Genomic DNA, 15,506 nt, shown 5'->3' on the forward strand with positions numbered 1-15,506 from the left:
TCAACCTGCCTTTACCCACCGCTTCTTTAGGGTCCTAGGCTCTGTGTACAAAGGCATTTTTTTAAAGTGAAAGTGCTGTGGAAAGCCAATGTAACTGTTCAGATTTGACCCATAGGCACAGAACTAACTTTGCAAGTAGGGAAATTTGATTCTGTGAAGCTGTTTTTCACCAAAGCTGTGACCACCACACCATTCATAGTGATCAGAAAGTCACTTTCCTGGTTAAGGGGTTGCTGTTTATAAAGTACTGCTCCCCCACATGTCTACAGCATGGGACTGTTTATAGTCACTCTGCACCATGGCCTTGCTTTTCCCTCATAGTGGTGGCAAGATGGAGGGACTATCCCAACTTATCAGTCACCCAGAGCAGGTAAAGAAAGAAAATTATTTTGTGGTCCTGGGTACTAGAGGTGCCAATAAAGTAGTATTCATATGAACAACTTAAGGGTCCAGACATCGGTATGGAGGTGGCTTCTATGAGGAAAAGAGCTCTCCTAGGTCTCCTCTGGTTAACCCTGGATGTTCCAGGCTTTTTGAAAATCGCTTCATTTATTTTGGTCTGCTCTACCACACCGGATAGAGATGAGAGGGTAGACGACTTCATGCCAAAATCTCCGGAGCTGTGTATCAGAGCCAATGCCCCCAGTCAACTGACTCCTGGGTATCCCTGGCCTGGACCACTCAAAACATAGGAAGATGGTCCTGCCTAACGCGGCAGCTCTTAGTCATGATTGCTGCCCTTCTTTTATTTAGGAGCTCCTCAGCAAAAATCTGAAGTCAACTGTAGTGGTTACACTTAAAGCAGGAGACGAAGCTACTGGCAGTGTGGATACATTAAAAGGGTGGAGCTAAGCATCCTACAGCACACGGGGCAGTTCCTCACAGGAAGAGGTCCCCTGGGCCCATGTTACAGGAGCCACTGGTGGGAAATCTTGACCTCAGCGTTGCCACCCATCTCCATTCCTAGGTGTTGATATGACTTGCCTTCTGCAACTGTTTTCCTACTTGGATGACCCAGAATAAAATTCAAATGAGTCTTTAAACGCCTTTTTAAAACGTATTTCTTGTTATTGGTAATTCAGTAGTTTAATTTTTCATAGCAATAAATCCCAAAAGGTAGTCATAAATTTAACATTACTTTCTACTTCACTATGAAATTTTGCAACACTATTATTTAATATAACTTTTGTAAACACACACCCTTTACATTCCCATAACTGAATGTGTAACATGTAGTCTATGTGCAAACACTGGGGTGTGGGTTAGGTTTTTATTGGGATTTAAAAAACTGAAAAATTCTAAAATCACTTATTTTATTGAAAAATAAGTAGTAATTAGTGAGCTGGACTCTTTTTCCTTCAGATGAGCCTGCTGAGGTTAAGGACGAGCTGGTATCACTCCTTAACTTTCCTTAAAAGGGGAAAATTTAACACATAAAAGAAAAACCACATTAAAATTCTCTCACAATACAATGGCTCAACCAGTTGAAGTAAAATTTGAATCAACTATATTATTTCAAAAGAAGAAACCTAAATGAGCATATTTTAAAGCAAGACATTATATAATTGTCCGAAGAAACAGGCTCGCCAGGATGCAAAGTGAAGTCCTAAGGAAGCTAAGAAACGCTGCACCCGAGACCCTTTGGACGTGAGCCGCCTACTGCCTTCACGTTAGCACTTCAGGGAAGAAGAATGAAGTATTTTGCCATATCTCTCCTTTAGTTAATATGTTCTCAAATATTTTCATGCTAAATAGCACTTTTATTCCCCTTTTTAATGCTTTTTAGCTTCAGGCTTGAGACAGCCAAGCAATAAATTACCATGAAAGGCTCATTAGATAGAGGAAATTGGAATTGTCAGAGAATAAAGTGCATGAAAATGCATCCAAATCCAGCAGTGACAACACTGCATCATGTCTAATCCTGCAACTTCAATATCATCCAGTCGCTTCATCACGAGCGTACGAGGAACGAAAGTTCAGCTAGCCTCAGAGGCGCCCGGAGCGGGAGATTGATTTTCTTCAGGGGCATCGCTTTTGATTACTCATTATTGCTACCTTGAAATTTTCATTTCTGTCCCACTCTCCAAGCTGTTACCAATTAAACTGAAATAGATTTGCAATTTATTTTTAATGTTTCAGGAAAGAGCTTTTTAATAATACAGAAATAAAAAATTCTGATTAAAACCAAAATTATAAAGCAGGTCATAATTTTAAAGTGTTAATAAATACAATATTTAGGGAAATGTAGGTCATTTTAACAAGTGAAACTTTCTTGAAGTTGTTATTGGGTTATGGACTTACTAAATAATTCTAAATAGATTGGATTTTTTTTTTTCATCTCTTTCTCTTATCTTGTCCTGAACTGTCAGAGATAAGGAAGCCATGCCTGGGGAAAAATGTGTCATTAATTTAAATAAGTCATAGTGGTAGTATTATGTTTTACTCAGACTTTTTGATAGTAGAAACAAGCTCCTTTAAACCATATTCTCTCTTTAAATTATAATAAAGCTTAGTTTTTAATGATAAGTAACATTTTAAATATCAGTTATATTCTTTGATAGTCTTACCTTATAAAAATCTACATATGCGATAAATGTGTCTGATTTGTCATTTTTGCTAGTTGGAAGCTCACCATGTCCTCTTGCTTTCAGAGTCTTGACAAATCTGTCAACAGTTTGTCCCCATTGTACCCATCTAGCATGTTCTTCATACTCTTTTTGTTTGACAAAGTCGAATGTATCAGCAGCAATCAAGAGGAAATATACAGAAGGGTGAAAGCTGGATGTTAGCCTTTCCTGGTTGGGTGCATTGCCTAAGAAATGAGAAGTAAATGTGCATAAAATTCTGTGTGTGTGGAGGCTCGCCCCTCTCCTAGGATGTTTTCTCTAAACATTGCGAAGCCTTTTGGATCTGACTCTAGATTCACTTTCACAGACGGCGGAGACTGGGGTTATATGTTTGAGGGAGTGTGCATGTATGGGAAGCCCCAGCAAGTGTGTTTACGAGTAGAATGTGTGGGTGGGATTTCCTGCGACCTCCCCTTCATGGGGCCTTAGTTCAGGACATATTGCTGTCCATTTGAGACATTAAAGGAAACGACTCTGACTCATTCACTTGACAGCTTGAGTTCTCTAAATTTCAGTGAAGCACTGAAGTGATTGCTCTGTGAGTGTTGGCCTGCCGTGCGGCCGCAGTGCACAGCACATGGCGTGCGGGGCCTGGAAGTGAATTACCATTAACTATGCATGTGTACCAGAGGTTTTCTTCTAATCGGGATCAATGACCTAACATCATTTATGTCACTGAGATTAATCATACATCAGGTGAATTGGACAAATACATTTCTGGACTGAAATAAAGAGAGAATATGGCCAATTATTTTTGGGGGAAAAATGTGGGATTTAGTATTTTTCAATGAGTTTCTTTCTCCCTAACTCCCTGTCTCTCGCTGAATGCTCTGATTCCCACATGGGTCCCTAAATAGGGAGAAATGGTAAGACCAATGTCAAATTGCTTTTTCCTCATTTGCATGCTTCGTGCCATGGGCAGTTTAACCCATGCAAAGTAGAGCGGCCATGCTTCTGCAGAACTGCCTCCCTCCGCCTTGCTCTGAAAGCATGTCCATTAAAGGTAGTCAGACGTTCGGCACACTGTCTTGCACTATGCCTGGTGACTAAGTCCTGCCTCATCACATCCATAAGGCTAAGGTTTCATCACACTCATGGAAAACTGGAAAACTATCTCTTCCTTTGGGTGTTTAAACATTCATTTCAGCATTTCTTGTAAGGGTTTCTGCCAGGTGACTGGAATTTAAAACTTAAAAATGAAACACCTGTCGTTCTGGAAGAGAACTGATTGTTTGTTTGTCTGTCTGTCTGTCTGTTTGTTGTTCCTCTTGATTAACTTATTCCTGTGGCTCTAAATTTCAGTAGCACTAGGATTTGGGGTGGGCTGTCACTTGATGTGGTACCTTTGTTCTTTGGGGAATGACTTCACACCAAATGAACCTTGGCAACCGCTCTCTTCTACGATCGATGCTAGATTTGGGTCCAGTAGCCCTCACAAGAGAGGAAAGGCCACCGTCAGGGCTTTGGCCAGGAAATCCACAATACTTGGGGAACAAATTTTAATCCCGTTTATTTTCCCATTCAACTCTGGGGGCGACCAACCTCACGCTCTCAAAAGAAAACACAGTGTTTGTATGTATGCGCATGCACACAGCACGGCACGCACATATATGCACAGTCAGTCCTGGTCCAACACACACATGTGCACAGTCAGTCCCGGTCTAGCTATTGTTTTTGAACCAAGTTTGAATTTATTTCACCTCCCGTCTCTTAGCTTCTCCACACCACAAGCATCATTTTCTTAGTTCCATACGGTAACTGTGTTTGTCACAGTTCTCTACAGAGCTTCTTTCTTTCTTTTTTCTTGTGGCTTAATCTGGAACAATGACTGGCCGGGAGATGCAGCTTTGGTTGTAACTACGCTTCGTGTGCTTACCAACTTTTCTTTCCTAGGATCTGACGGCATTAGCCAAAGAGTTAAGAGAACTCCGGATTGAAGAAACAAACCGTCCACTGAAGAAAGTGACTGATTACTCCTCCTCCAGCGAGGAGTCGGAGAGCAGCGAGGAGGAGGAAGAGGACGGGGAGAGCGAGACGCACGATGGGACGGTAGCTGTCAGCGACATCCCCAGACTGATGTAAGACACTGTGGTGGTGAGATGGTGTAAGACACTGTGGTGGTGAGATGGTGTAAGACACTGTGGTGGTGAGATGGTGTAAGACACTGTGGTGGTGAGATGGTGTAAGACACTGTGGTGGTGGTGAGATGGTGTAAGACACTGTGGTGGTGATAAGATGGTGTAAGACACTGTGGTGGTGAGATGGTGTAAGACACTGTGGTGGTGAGATGGTGTAAGACACTGTGGTGGTGGTGAGATGGTGTAAGACACTGTGGTGGTGGTGAGATGGTGTAAGACACTGTGGTGGTGAGATGGTGTAAGACACTGTGGTGGTGGTGAGATGGTGTAAGACACTGTGGTGGTGGTGGTGGTGGTGGTGAGATGGTGTAAGACACTGTGGTGGTGGTGAGATGGTGTAAGACACTGTGGTGGTGAGATGGTGTAAGACACTGTGGTGGTGAGATGGTGTAAGACACTGTGGTAGTGAGATGGTGTAAGACACTGTGGTGGTGAGATGGTGTAAGACACTGTGGTGGTGAGATGGTGTAAGACACTGTGGTGGTGAGATGGTGTAAGACACTGTGGTGGTGAGATGGTGTAAGACACTGTGGTGGTGAGATGGTGTAAGACACTGTGGTGGTGAGATGGTGTAAGACACTGTGGTGGTGATGAGATGGTGTAAGACACTGTGGTGGTGAGATGGTGTAAGACACTGTGGTGGTGAGATGGTGTAAGACACTGTGGTGGTGAGATGGTGTAAGACACTGTGGTGGTGAGATGGTGTAAGACACTGTGGTGGTGAGATGGTGTAAGACACTGTGGTGGTGAGATGGTGTAAGACACTGTGGTGGTGAGATGGTGTAAGACACTGTGGTGGTGGTGGTGGTGGTGAGATGGTGTAAGACACTGTGGTGGTGGTGGTGGTGGTGATGAGATGGTGTAAGACACTGTGGTGGTGGTGGTTGTTGTGAGATGGAGTGCACAGGTGTTCCTGAGCTTGCCCTGAGTGTCTGTGCTTGAGCTATCCTCCTGCCTCAGCCTCAGGAGTAGCTGAGACCTACAGCACCATGGCTGGATCTAGACTGTTTCTCAAAGGAAGACCAGGAATGGAGTGAGTCTCCAAACCAAAGCGTGAGAAATATTAGCTAAACACCAATCACACATAGGGCCCTGACCAAGTGAAGTGGCTTTGGGGAATTGTGCTCTTATTGGAACAGAGTTCTATATCTCTCTCCACAGATTCGGTCACCTAGAGCACATAGCGCCTCTAGGCCTGTGTGTGCCCTCCCTGCCCATTACTATTGGATTTGCTGTTCTTCAGATGGCCCTTTCCTTTTTGTTTTCCTCTCTAAGACAAACAATATGGACAGCAAGACCACTGGCACATGTCTCTCCACCTATAAGCAAGAGAACAAGATCATGGTCAGTGAAATTATGAATAGGAGGCGCATACTCTGCCTACCACCATGGCCACCAATAAGCAAAAATGAATGCACATGGCAACAGGTGTTAGCACCCCAGATAAGTAATCAGGAGGCAAAGAACCACTCAAGGACATTCTAAGTGTTACTGTTTTTCACTCTATCCTCTTCAGCATCTTTTTCATTTGATCCCTTTCCTTTCTTCTTTGTATGTGTATGTATGTACCTACATGTATGTTGATGTTGACATGTGTGCAGTATGTATGCTATACATATGTTCATGTCTGTATGAGGCCAGAAGTCAACATTGGATGTCATTCTTCAGAGCTGTCCACCTTCTTTTGTGAGACAGGTCCCCTCATTGGCCTGGCACTCACTGGCCCTCCTGGCTCCTCCTCCTCCATGCCAGGATGACAAGTGTGCCCTGCTATACCTGGCTTCATGCTTGCCTGGCGCACTTCACCCTCTGTGCCATCTCCCTAACTTGGTCCTCTTCTCTGTCGCCAGCATCTTCGCGTGCTCTTGTCAAATTCTTCACATCTTATGTTTGCACACTTTTGTCTCTGTGTACGTCTGCCTAGATTTCCCCAAATCAGACCGGTTTTTACTTTCTTTCTTCCCTCAGCATGAACAGGAAGCTCAGTGAGTTTTGTTCATTGGAGTGGATTCTTGGGTTGGTTCTTCACATCCCACTCTTTTCTGCTTTTCTGACTCCTCCAAAAATAACCATAAGTTGTCACCGCTGCCATAACGTTGATGAATGGTAATGCTGACTTTCCATCTCCACTTTCTTTCCCTCCGTTTCTTGGGATTAACCATCAGTGTTGATCACCAGGGCATACTGACTCTACTGAAAAAGGATGTCATCAGATCATAATTATTGTCCTACTCAATAGACTGTAGAAGGACAGGGGTGGCCAGTGTGCGGAGGATGCCCCCCCCCCAAGCAGTTCTGAGAGGCAAATCCAACAGCCATCATTATCAATCCATGCTTGTGTTGGCTGTCCAATTATTGACAACTATAAAAATGCTAAGATATGACACTTTGAAACAAATTGTGCTAAATTGTCTTTTAATAGCAAATAAAATTGTTCTAGAGGCAAAACTACTAAGCCAGAACATCTCTGCAAAACATGCTGATCTTTTCCATTTTGTCTTGACTCAGCATTGTTCAATTCTTCTAACAGATGCTTAAAGTTCTATCTAAACACTGGGCATACAACTGCTAGGATAATAGCTGGTGATGAAATTAAAATATTCCTACAATTCCCACTACATATCAAATACTGTGCTGAGGGTCTTGAGGCATTTGGAGAGCATGAACTTATTTTCTGCCTTCCAAGTTTATATTCTTCTTTAGAGAGATAAATTATACATGGAAGATATATCTAATCATTTGGGACAACCAAAGATAATTTGTGGAAAAGTATAAAGAACCTTCTAAGCCCCTATCATACTTTGTAACTCTATGAATGATGTTTCCCCTCCACCCTCTAGAGGAGAGTTAGAACTTATCCTTCAGGACAAAATGTCCATCTTCTAACATTCCCCAAAATAGATGGCATTGTGCTTCTCTCTGCCATCTGCTGTCTGCCCCTTTGGAAAGCACCTACCCCTGACCCCGCCTGCTGTGACAAGCCATCCATTCCCATCCCTTGCTCCCCCTTCTCCAGTGTCACTGTTATTTCCCCAGTAGCACTAGGTTTGCATGTCATACCTTGAGTCGGGACTGCTGCCATGTTTGTCTCCCTCTTTGAACGGTGGCGGTCTCTGAGGATGGAATAGTGGCTTGTCCATTTCTCTACTCTGAAGACTTGGTTGTGTCTGGAATTGAGCGGCTTTCCAATAATTTTCCAAATTAACCATGACTTAATCACACTGGGTCCTGACCTGAGGTCCAGACCTCAGAGAGCAAGCAAGCCTGTGGCCTGATGCAAAGGAAAGACAAGCATTCAGTAACCTGAATAATAGTCAGGAAGACAGATAAGAACACAGAGTGGGACTGGAAGCCCAGGTCGAGGGAAGAGTTAAAGAAACCCAGAAGACTGAGCAAGGTATAAATATGAGGGCTGTGACAGTGGGGGAGAGAATCTGGATTAGAAACACCAGAGCAGTAGTGTACAGATTAGCACGCAGCCATGGGAACTGTCTGTGTCTTGAGCCAGGGCATTATGTGATCAGTGCTAGGTCTGAGGGAGGGTATTTCAGTGGGACAATTTGGACATACTGGTAAAGACAGTCACAGGATCTGTTACTATAACTCTGGTAACAAATGATAAACTGAGACTCTTGTGGGATGCTTACAATGGAGACAAGACCTGATGTTGTTCTTAAAGACTTGGAAATTTTAGGTAGTTTGATTGTCCATTAAAAATAGTGTGTGTGTATTTAAAATTTATATATATATATATATATATATATATATATATATATGTCTATATATATATTCATATGAGATATATACAGAAAAAAGACAATAAAGAGAGATAGGTGTGTGTGTGTGTGTGTGTGTGTGTGTGTGTGTGTGTGTGTGTACCAGTTTGGTCTGAACTATAGATGTATTTTCATGAGCATTAAAAACAGATACAGTCTGTTCTCCTCCAACACAGTACTTATACACCTTAGAAATTTCATACTATTAAAACTCCATTACGAAACAGCTACTTCCGTACAAATTGAATGCTTTGGGGCTAGTCTCTTTGTACATGTTCTTACCACTTTTATTTTCTTTTGTTAAGATAAACTTTTATGTTTCATGCTATGTATTTTTAGAGAAAATAAAAGTATATTGTACCACAGTTCACTCCTGCAAAGTGCACACAGAGCAAGCTTCTTGGAAACGGAGGGCCAGGCTTTCACACAGGCAGCCCTGGACTCCAGCGTTCAAAGAGGAGCTTGTCATAGCACAGCTTCACACTACTGCCATGTCCTCTGGAACAGTGTGCTTGACGTTGGGCTCCCTAACTAGCTGACTGCATTGTGCAGCACCTCATGGGGGGCAGGGATAGAAGAAAATAGCCCTAGAGCATGAGGGACTACCACTGATCTAAGAGTTGTAAGGAACTCTTATTATATGTGTATCACCAAGCATATGATAGACACAGACTATTCTTACAATCAGGAAAAGTAAAAGGTTGATATGATGGAAGAACCAGGTCAGTTTGCATCCTGTGGAGCAAGCCGAAGAGGCGCCCCTTGTGTCAGTGCCCTCCCTGCAGCCCAGTCCAGACTTCAGACGGTAAGGCACTGGCTGTGAGTTGACCAGATGGCTCAGTGACTAAGAACCTTCACCACTTTTCCAGAGCGTGGAGTATAGGCCTGATGCCTACATCCAGTGACTCACTATAGCCTGTAACTCCAGCTTCTAGGATCCAACACCCTCTCCTGCCCTCCATAGGCACCCACACACATGTGGCATACACTCACAAATACACATAAATGAAAATAATTTTTAATAAAAAAGTAAGTTCAAATGGTGACCATGTAGTCCTAACACAGTTCATTTTATCAGTCTCACGATGCCACCTAGATTAAGAAGGCCATATAGCTTTCTCTTTCCTCCTTCTGTTCTCACTAAAACACCATGGTTCCAACCCATTGCCTGCTTCCTCAGCTACTACAGTGCTTCTTTGTAAGTCCTTTGCCCTCCTGTGCATTTTCATGCTCTGGGGTGACTGGTCATGCTTTATCCCTAAGTCCCTACAAACCCTTGTATTCCTGCAACCAATGATTTCCCTAACACATTCCAGCCAAACAAAACTGGGGCAGCCATCAAATGCAGTGCCCTTTTCCAGTGCCCTTTCCTTGGAGCCATGATACCCAGCCAATCCCTTTCTTCCTGAATTCCTCCCTTGTATACGCATGGATCTGTAGCACCCCTATGCTCTTGGTGAGGCTAAGCACTTTAGTTGAGGAATCACATGGTCCCAGATTTTCTATCCACTACCCTCTGCCAAACCAAGGACCTTCCAGAAAGCAGGTGCCCCCAAAGCACGTATTAAATTGAATTGAATTGAATTAAATCAGTACCTCCAGGAGCACTTGGACAAATCCAATTAGAGGGAATTATTGTTCCAAACCAGTACTCTAATTACAGGAAATTTCCTGCATTTTTTTCATTTGAATCAATGGTAGGATTTTATTGCTTGTTTTGATTTGATTTGCCTTTCACAATCTTCATAGGATTTTGGATAGCTAAGTTTTCCTACCCAATCTCTATATGAAGAAAAATTACTTCTAGAATGATGGAAAGTCAACACGATAAGAGGTGATATTTGTTGTTCTAGCCATATCATTTTTGTTTTCGTTTTCTTTCCATTCCTTTATTGTTACAGTAGTTGCAGTTTTATAGGAAAATCAATTGGTAACAGAGTTCATTGTTTCTGCCCCTTCACATTCTCTACACAGTCTCCAGGAAGAATCTCGTACATCCACATTGCATGTGTTCTCTTAGTGAGCAGCCCTGACATGAACTGGCCAGGCTGGCCAAACCTGCTTAGCTTTCATGGCCTTCTCTCCTACTACGCTGCATTCAGTCATGTCACGACTTCCTAGACTCTTCTTGGCTGTGATGGTTTCTCAGACTGTGTTCCTGCTTGGGAACAAGTGTTAAAGATTAATTAGGCACACGGTAGACTGCTCCTCTTTGGGGTTCTGAGGTTGCTTAGGTCAGCACCTCTTCCCCGCTTCCCTCTTCACTGAAGTAGTCCATATATGTCTAGAACAGATGCTTGTGTCACCGTTTACATACTTACTGGAAGTCTTTAACATCATTTTAAATTTACTAATTTTTATGTTTTTTTAGATTTATTTGCTTTATTTTACACATATACATTTTCTGCCTGCACGTATATTTGTGCGCTGTGTATGTGCCTGGTGGAAATCAGGGGATTTAGGATGATTATGAGTTACCATGTGGGCACTGGAAATTGAACCCCAGTCCTCTGAAAAATCTGCAAGTACACTTAATTGCTGAGCCGTCTCTCCAGAACCAACCAACCCTGTTTAAGTGTATATACCTTAGAATTAATTCTTTGCCCTCCAAAGTCCTATGACTGTCTGAGCAGAATTATTTTGCTTTCCCATACTAACCACTGGATTTTCAAAAATTATGTTGGTACATCCTAGTGAATCCAGTACCAAAGATGCCCTTTTAGATGTAAGATAACAGAAGTCGGCATTGGTTGCCTAATGTGTTTAACATGCTAATAATTATCTTTATAGCTAGTCACTCATCAAGTTACAAAAGACCTATGCTTTGATGCTAATCAAAACCCAGAATAAAATCCCTACTAGGGACACTAAGAAAAGCCTTCCAGTCATGTACTGAATACTCACTGGATGCCTCTTGAATGTCACACTCATCACACAACACTGAGGACATATGCACAGATGAGATCTGATCGCTGAAGGACCACGTGTTGATGTAGTGGTAGAGATGCTCAGAGAACTACATGGAAACAGAGCGGGGAGCCATCTGAACTGGCCCCTGTGCTTACAAATGTGTTGTCTAGGGGAAGGCGGAGGATAAGAAAGAAGGGGAGTGGGAAACAGATCAGACCTGGACCACTCAGGGTTTTGTCATATGATATGCACAGAAAACAACTGTAAGTTAATATTGCTAGAGTTAGAAGATAGGATTTTCTTTTAAAGTTCCGTTAGAGACAGGGACCCGATGATACCTTTAAAGCTATCGTAAAGATCTTTAACTTTTAACCACAGTTGACAGGGAGCTACTGAATGTTGGAAGAAATAAAAACACAGTCAGTTGTGCAGTGAACTTGAAAGTGAAGACTGCCGTTAATGAAAGAGAGGAAGCCAACCTCATTGAGTCACTTTAAAAGAAGAACAGAAAATATTTGAGATGTTCTTAGGAAGCACAATAGGAAGGCCTGGGTTGAGCATGGGAGAACGAGAGAAGGGGTCAGAGTGAACACAATCAGTCAATGGTTTTAAAGTTACTCATTCAAATGACTACGACCCGAGAAAGGTCATGACCCCAGCTGCCACCCAGTATATACATACCCAAGTGGAGGTAGAAAAAGTAAGTGACTGGTCATAATCAAGGCCGTAGATAAGAGAGCATGCTAAAAGATTACACAAAATGAAGCAGAGTCTCAGAGACCCCTTTGCAGTTAAGGACAGCCCACGAAGGAAATGGGCACAGAAGAGCAAAGGAAAAGGAAGACCAGAGAAGGACCAGGAACAGGAAGAATAAGTGAGATAGACTCAGACCTGCTGTGTTAAAACAGGGTCTTCAACCCCTGACTGGGAACTGTGGGCTGCGCTTTGCCCTTGGAAAGGAAATGTGTCGGGAAGTGATTTGAATGTGTAGAGTCTTGGAAATTTCTTGCAATCAAAAGCCACTACATTATGTTAAACACATGGTGGTGTCACGGCACATGCAGAGGCAATTAATATAAGAGGCACAGAACCTAAAAATGTATATACAAAATGTTCATAACCAAATGATCCTATGTAGCAGGGCTGTCTGGGCTACCTAAAAGGAGTTGTTTACCATATTAGAAGCAAATTAACTAAGGAATAAATAGATTGCCTTTTATTCCATCTATAGGGACTATTTTTGATTGAGATAATATAAAATATAACTTGAAACAGTCTAAAGTTCATAACAGATGAGTCAGTGCTGTCCCAGAAAAGTCAAAGTACAAAAACTGATTCAAGCAAAAAAATGTAGTCTCAGTTAAAAATGTTTAGCAAATATTAAAATAAACAGTGGGTAATGGTATGCATGGTAATATCTGCTATTGATATTGATATCTGCTAATAATTGACACATAAATCTTTTCAGTAAAATTTAAACCTTTAAAATAGACCTACAAAAATTGGACTTGGTAGAAATGACAAAATAAGCATTTGGAAGAGGATATTGACAAAAAGAATTATTGTATTAAGTCTTGCTATGAAATTTACATGATCTAGAAATAGACCAATGATAATTATTTTACTAAAACAATAATTAAGTGAAAAATGGGAAAGGATTAACTAAATGAATAGGTAATTCATTGAGAGTTTTCCTTGCTAGAAGTAGGTTTTAAAAAGATCTTTTTAATGAAGATGTATCCATATCCATACTTCCTCTAATTAAAATATTTGAATAGAATCAGAATATTACCAGGGTTTTAAGAAGAATTGAGACTGACAGTGATAATGGAGTGCCAGCCTGGCCGTGGTCCCCAGTCTCAGCCTGAGCTGTGGTAGTAGCAGAGAGGGCCTGATGGGCAGAGGGGAAGACAAGCGACCCCTCCCCTGGAGGCCTGGATAAACACTTGACGTATTGATCTGTTGGGTTCATGGCATCTCCTCTGAACCAAGAGTTGAACTCCAATAGGAAAAGGAGCAGCGCAGGTAAGATTAAGTCCCGAAGAGGTGAGAGAAGAGCATTAGTTTTAAGATCTACTTGATTCATTGATCTATTGATAGGCCCCAGATGATCACAGCAAGTTTTAAGATCTACTTGATTCACTGATCTATTGATAGGCCCCAGATGATCACAGCAACAGCTTTCCCATGTCTGGGAACAGTTGATATTCATGGCTCCTTTCTGGGACAGAAAGAATGACATTGAAAGTGAGTTTTTGAATATTATCCCAAACACATCACCATATTTGAGTTCGTTCAGTCCTTTGCACCTAGTGAGAAACTTTGAAATGAAGGCCTCACGTACGTTTTCAAATTGGATTTTAAACGAAGGCCTCTCTGTACGTTTTCAGGTCGGGTTTTACTCTCATCTTTTTGCTCCTCCATTTTCCACTGCTGGTGATTGAACTCAGGACTTCAAGCACTCTGCCTAATCCTTAGCAAGAGTTCCAGCAGTGTGCCTGCTAGCACAGATCTGGTGTATTTCTTGGTTCTTAGAGTGAATATTTTATTACATCTTCAAACTATGATCATATTTAAGAAAATACAGATAGGTCTTGGTGGTGGTGGTTGGGTTTTATTTGTGTTATAATTTGTTTTATTTTTAATTAAAATTTAATTACATCATTTCCCTTCCCTCTTACTTTTCCCATACCCCTCCCCACTCCCTCTTAAACCCATAGCTTCTTTTTCTTATTAAATATGTGTGTGTGTGTGTGTGTGTGTGTGTGTGTGTGTGTGTGTGTGTGTGTGAATTAATGTATGAATACAGCCTGCTGAGTCTGTTTAGTGTTGATTGTATGATGTTTTTAAGGCAGACCACTTGGTATTAGATTTAGGCGATTGATCCCTAGGGAAGACTAATTCTCCCTTTTAGCAGCTGTTAATTGCCTGTATTCTTCATCTGGGGTGGTACCCTGTGCGATTTTCCCATTGACCCTGGCTTGTCAACTGGTGGTGTCTTATTTTATTTTATTTTTGAGACAGGATCTCACTATGTAGACCAGTCTAGGTCTTAGACTCAGAGACATCATCAGCCTTTCTCTTGAATGCTGGGATTAAAGGCATGTGCCACCACACCCAGCAATCATTGACAATTTTTAAGCACAAAAAGAATTAAAAGACTGAAGTGATAAATGTTCTCCAAGAGATACATAAACGTTTTTAAAAACGCATTTAAAATTAATCAATTGCTAAAACAGCAGAGAGAAATCTATAACAATGAAACCCCAAATCTTGAAATCCAGCAACCACAGCATCCGCTTGTTTCTCCACTTTCCAAGTTTGTAAACCAGACAATGTGGGCTCAAGAGACACAGAATGCTTAGATTTTGGTCATCTGAGTGAAGCTCAGATGTGATGGTGCTTCCCCTGTTGAGTGCTGGCACTTGCTCTGTGTGGCACACGGGGAGTGCCATTGTTCCTGTCTTAGGGGTGGTGGTATCAGCTTGTCACCACTCCCTACTGCCTACTGCTCTGTCACCGAATCCCTGGAAGTTCTCCCCTGTGTCTGCTAGCATAAACCTGTCGTTCCTGGGTGACTATGTCGTTACATCCTCGGATTACCATTCATCTCTGGGAATACATAACACGATCACAAGAAAAGCCTGGGAATAAATGTATGTCATCATAGCCTGAATATAGATATTTTAGGAAAGTACTGAATACTGTGTAAGTTTGACAGACTAGTTCATATGTGAACCAGTTAGCTGTCATTATAAATAGCACAAATCCCCATTTGTCTAATGGTCAGTTTTTGTGCTCTATGTTACATACTAGCTGTATACTGCCTATATTGAAAAAAAGTGGACACCTACTATTTCATAAACTTCCTATATGTGTGATATGAATTCATATATATTATATGAATGTATATGTATATATAATATAAATTTTAATGCTCTTCCTAGAAGGCACAGGTTATCAAATAAAAAGCTCGGTTTGAGATACCTCCCTTCAAGCTGTTGATCAGAGACCCCCCCACCCCCACCCCAGACCTTGCCACTGCTCTTGATTCC

General features: G+C 41.8%; 1 protein-coding gene across 6 annotated transcripts in view; it reads left to right on the plus strand.

Annotated features, from left to right (window-relative positions):
* The window catches only part of Tnik (TRAF2 and NCK interacting kinase), a 419,460-nt gene that overhangs the window by 371,162 nt on the left and 32,792 nt on the right, over positions 1-15,506 (plus strand). For all 6 annotated transcript variants that reach the window (XM_052730805.1, XM_052730807.1, XM_052730801.1 and 3 more), the window contains one exon: positions 4,521-4,705. In XM_052730805.1, the coding sequence (XP_052586765.1) occupies positions 4,521-4,705 (185 nt within the window). The remainder of the gene's footprint in view (positions 1-4,520; positions 4,706-15,506) is intronic.

Source organism: Peromyscus californicus, unplaced genomic scaffold, assembly GCF_007827085.1.
Source record: "Peromyscus californicus insignis strain IS unplaced genomic scaffold, ASM782708v3 Scaffold_9__1_contigs__length_137607984, whole genome shotgun sequence".
In the NCBI taxonomy this organism is placed as follows: domain Eukaryota; kingdom Metazoa; phylum Chordata; class Mammalia; order Rodentia; family Cricetidae; genus Peromyscus; species Peromyscus californicus.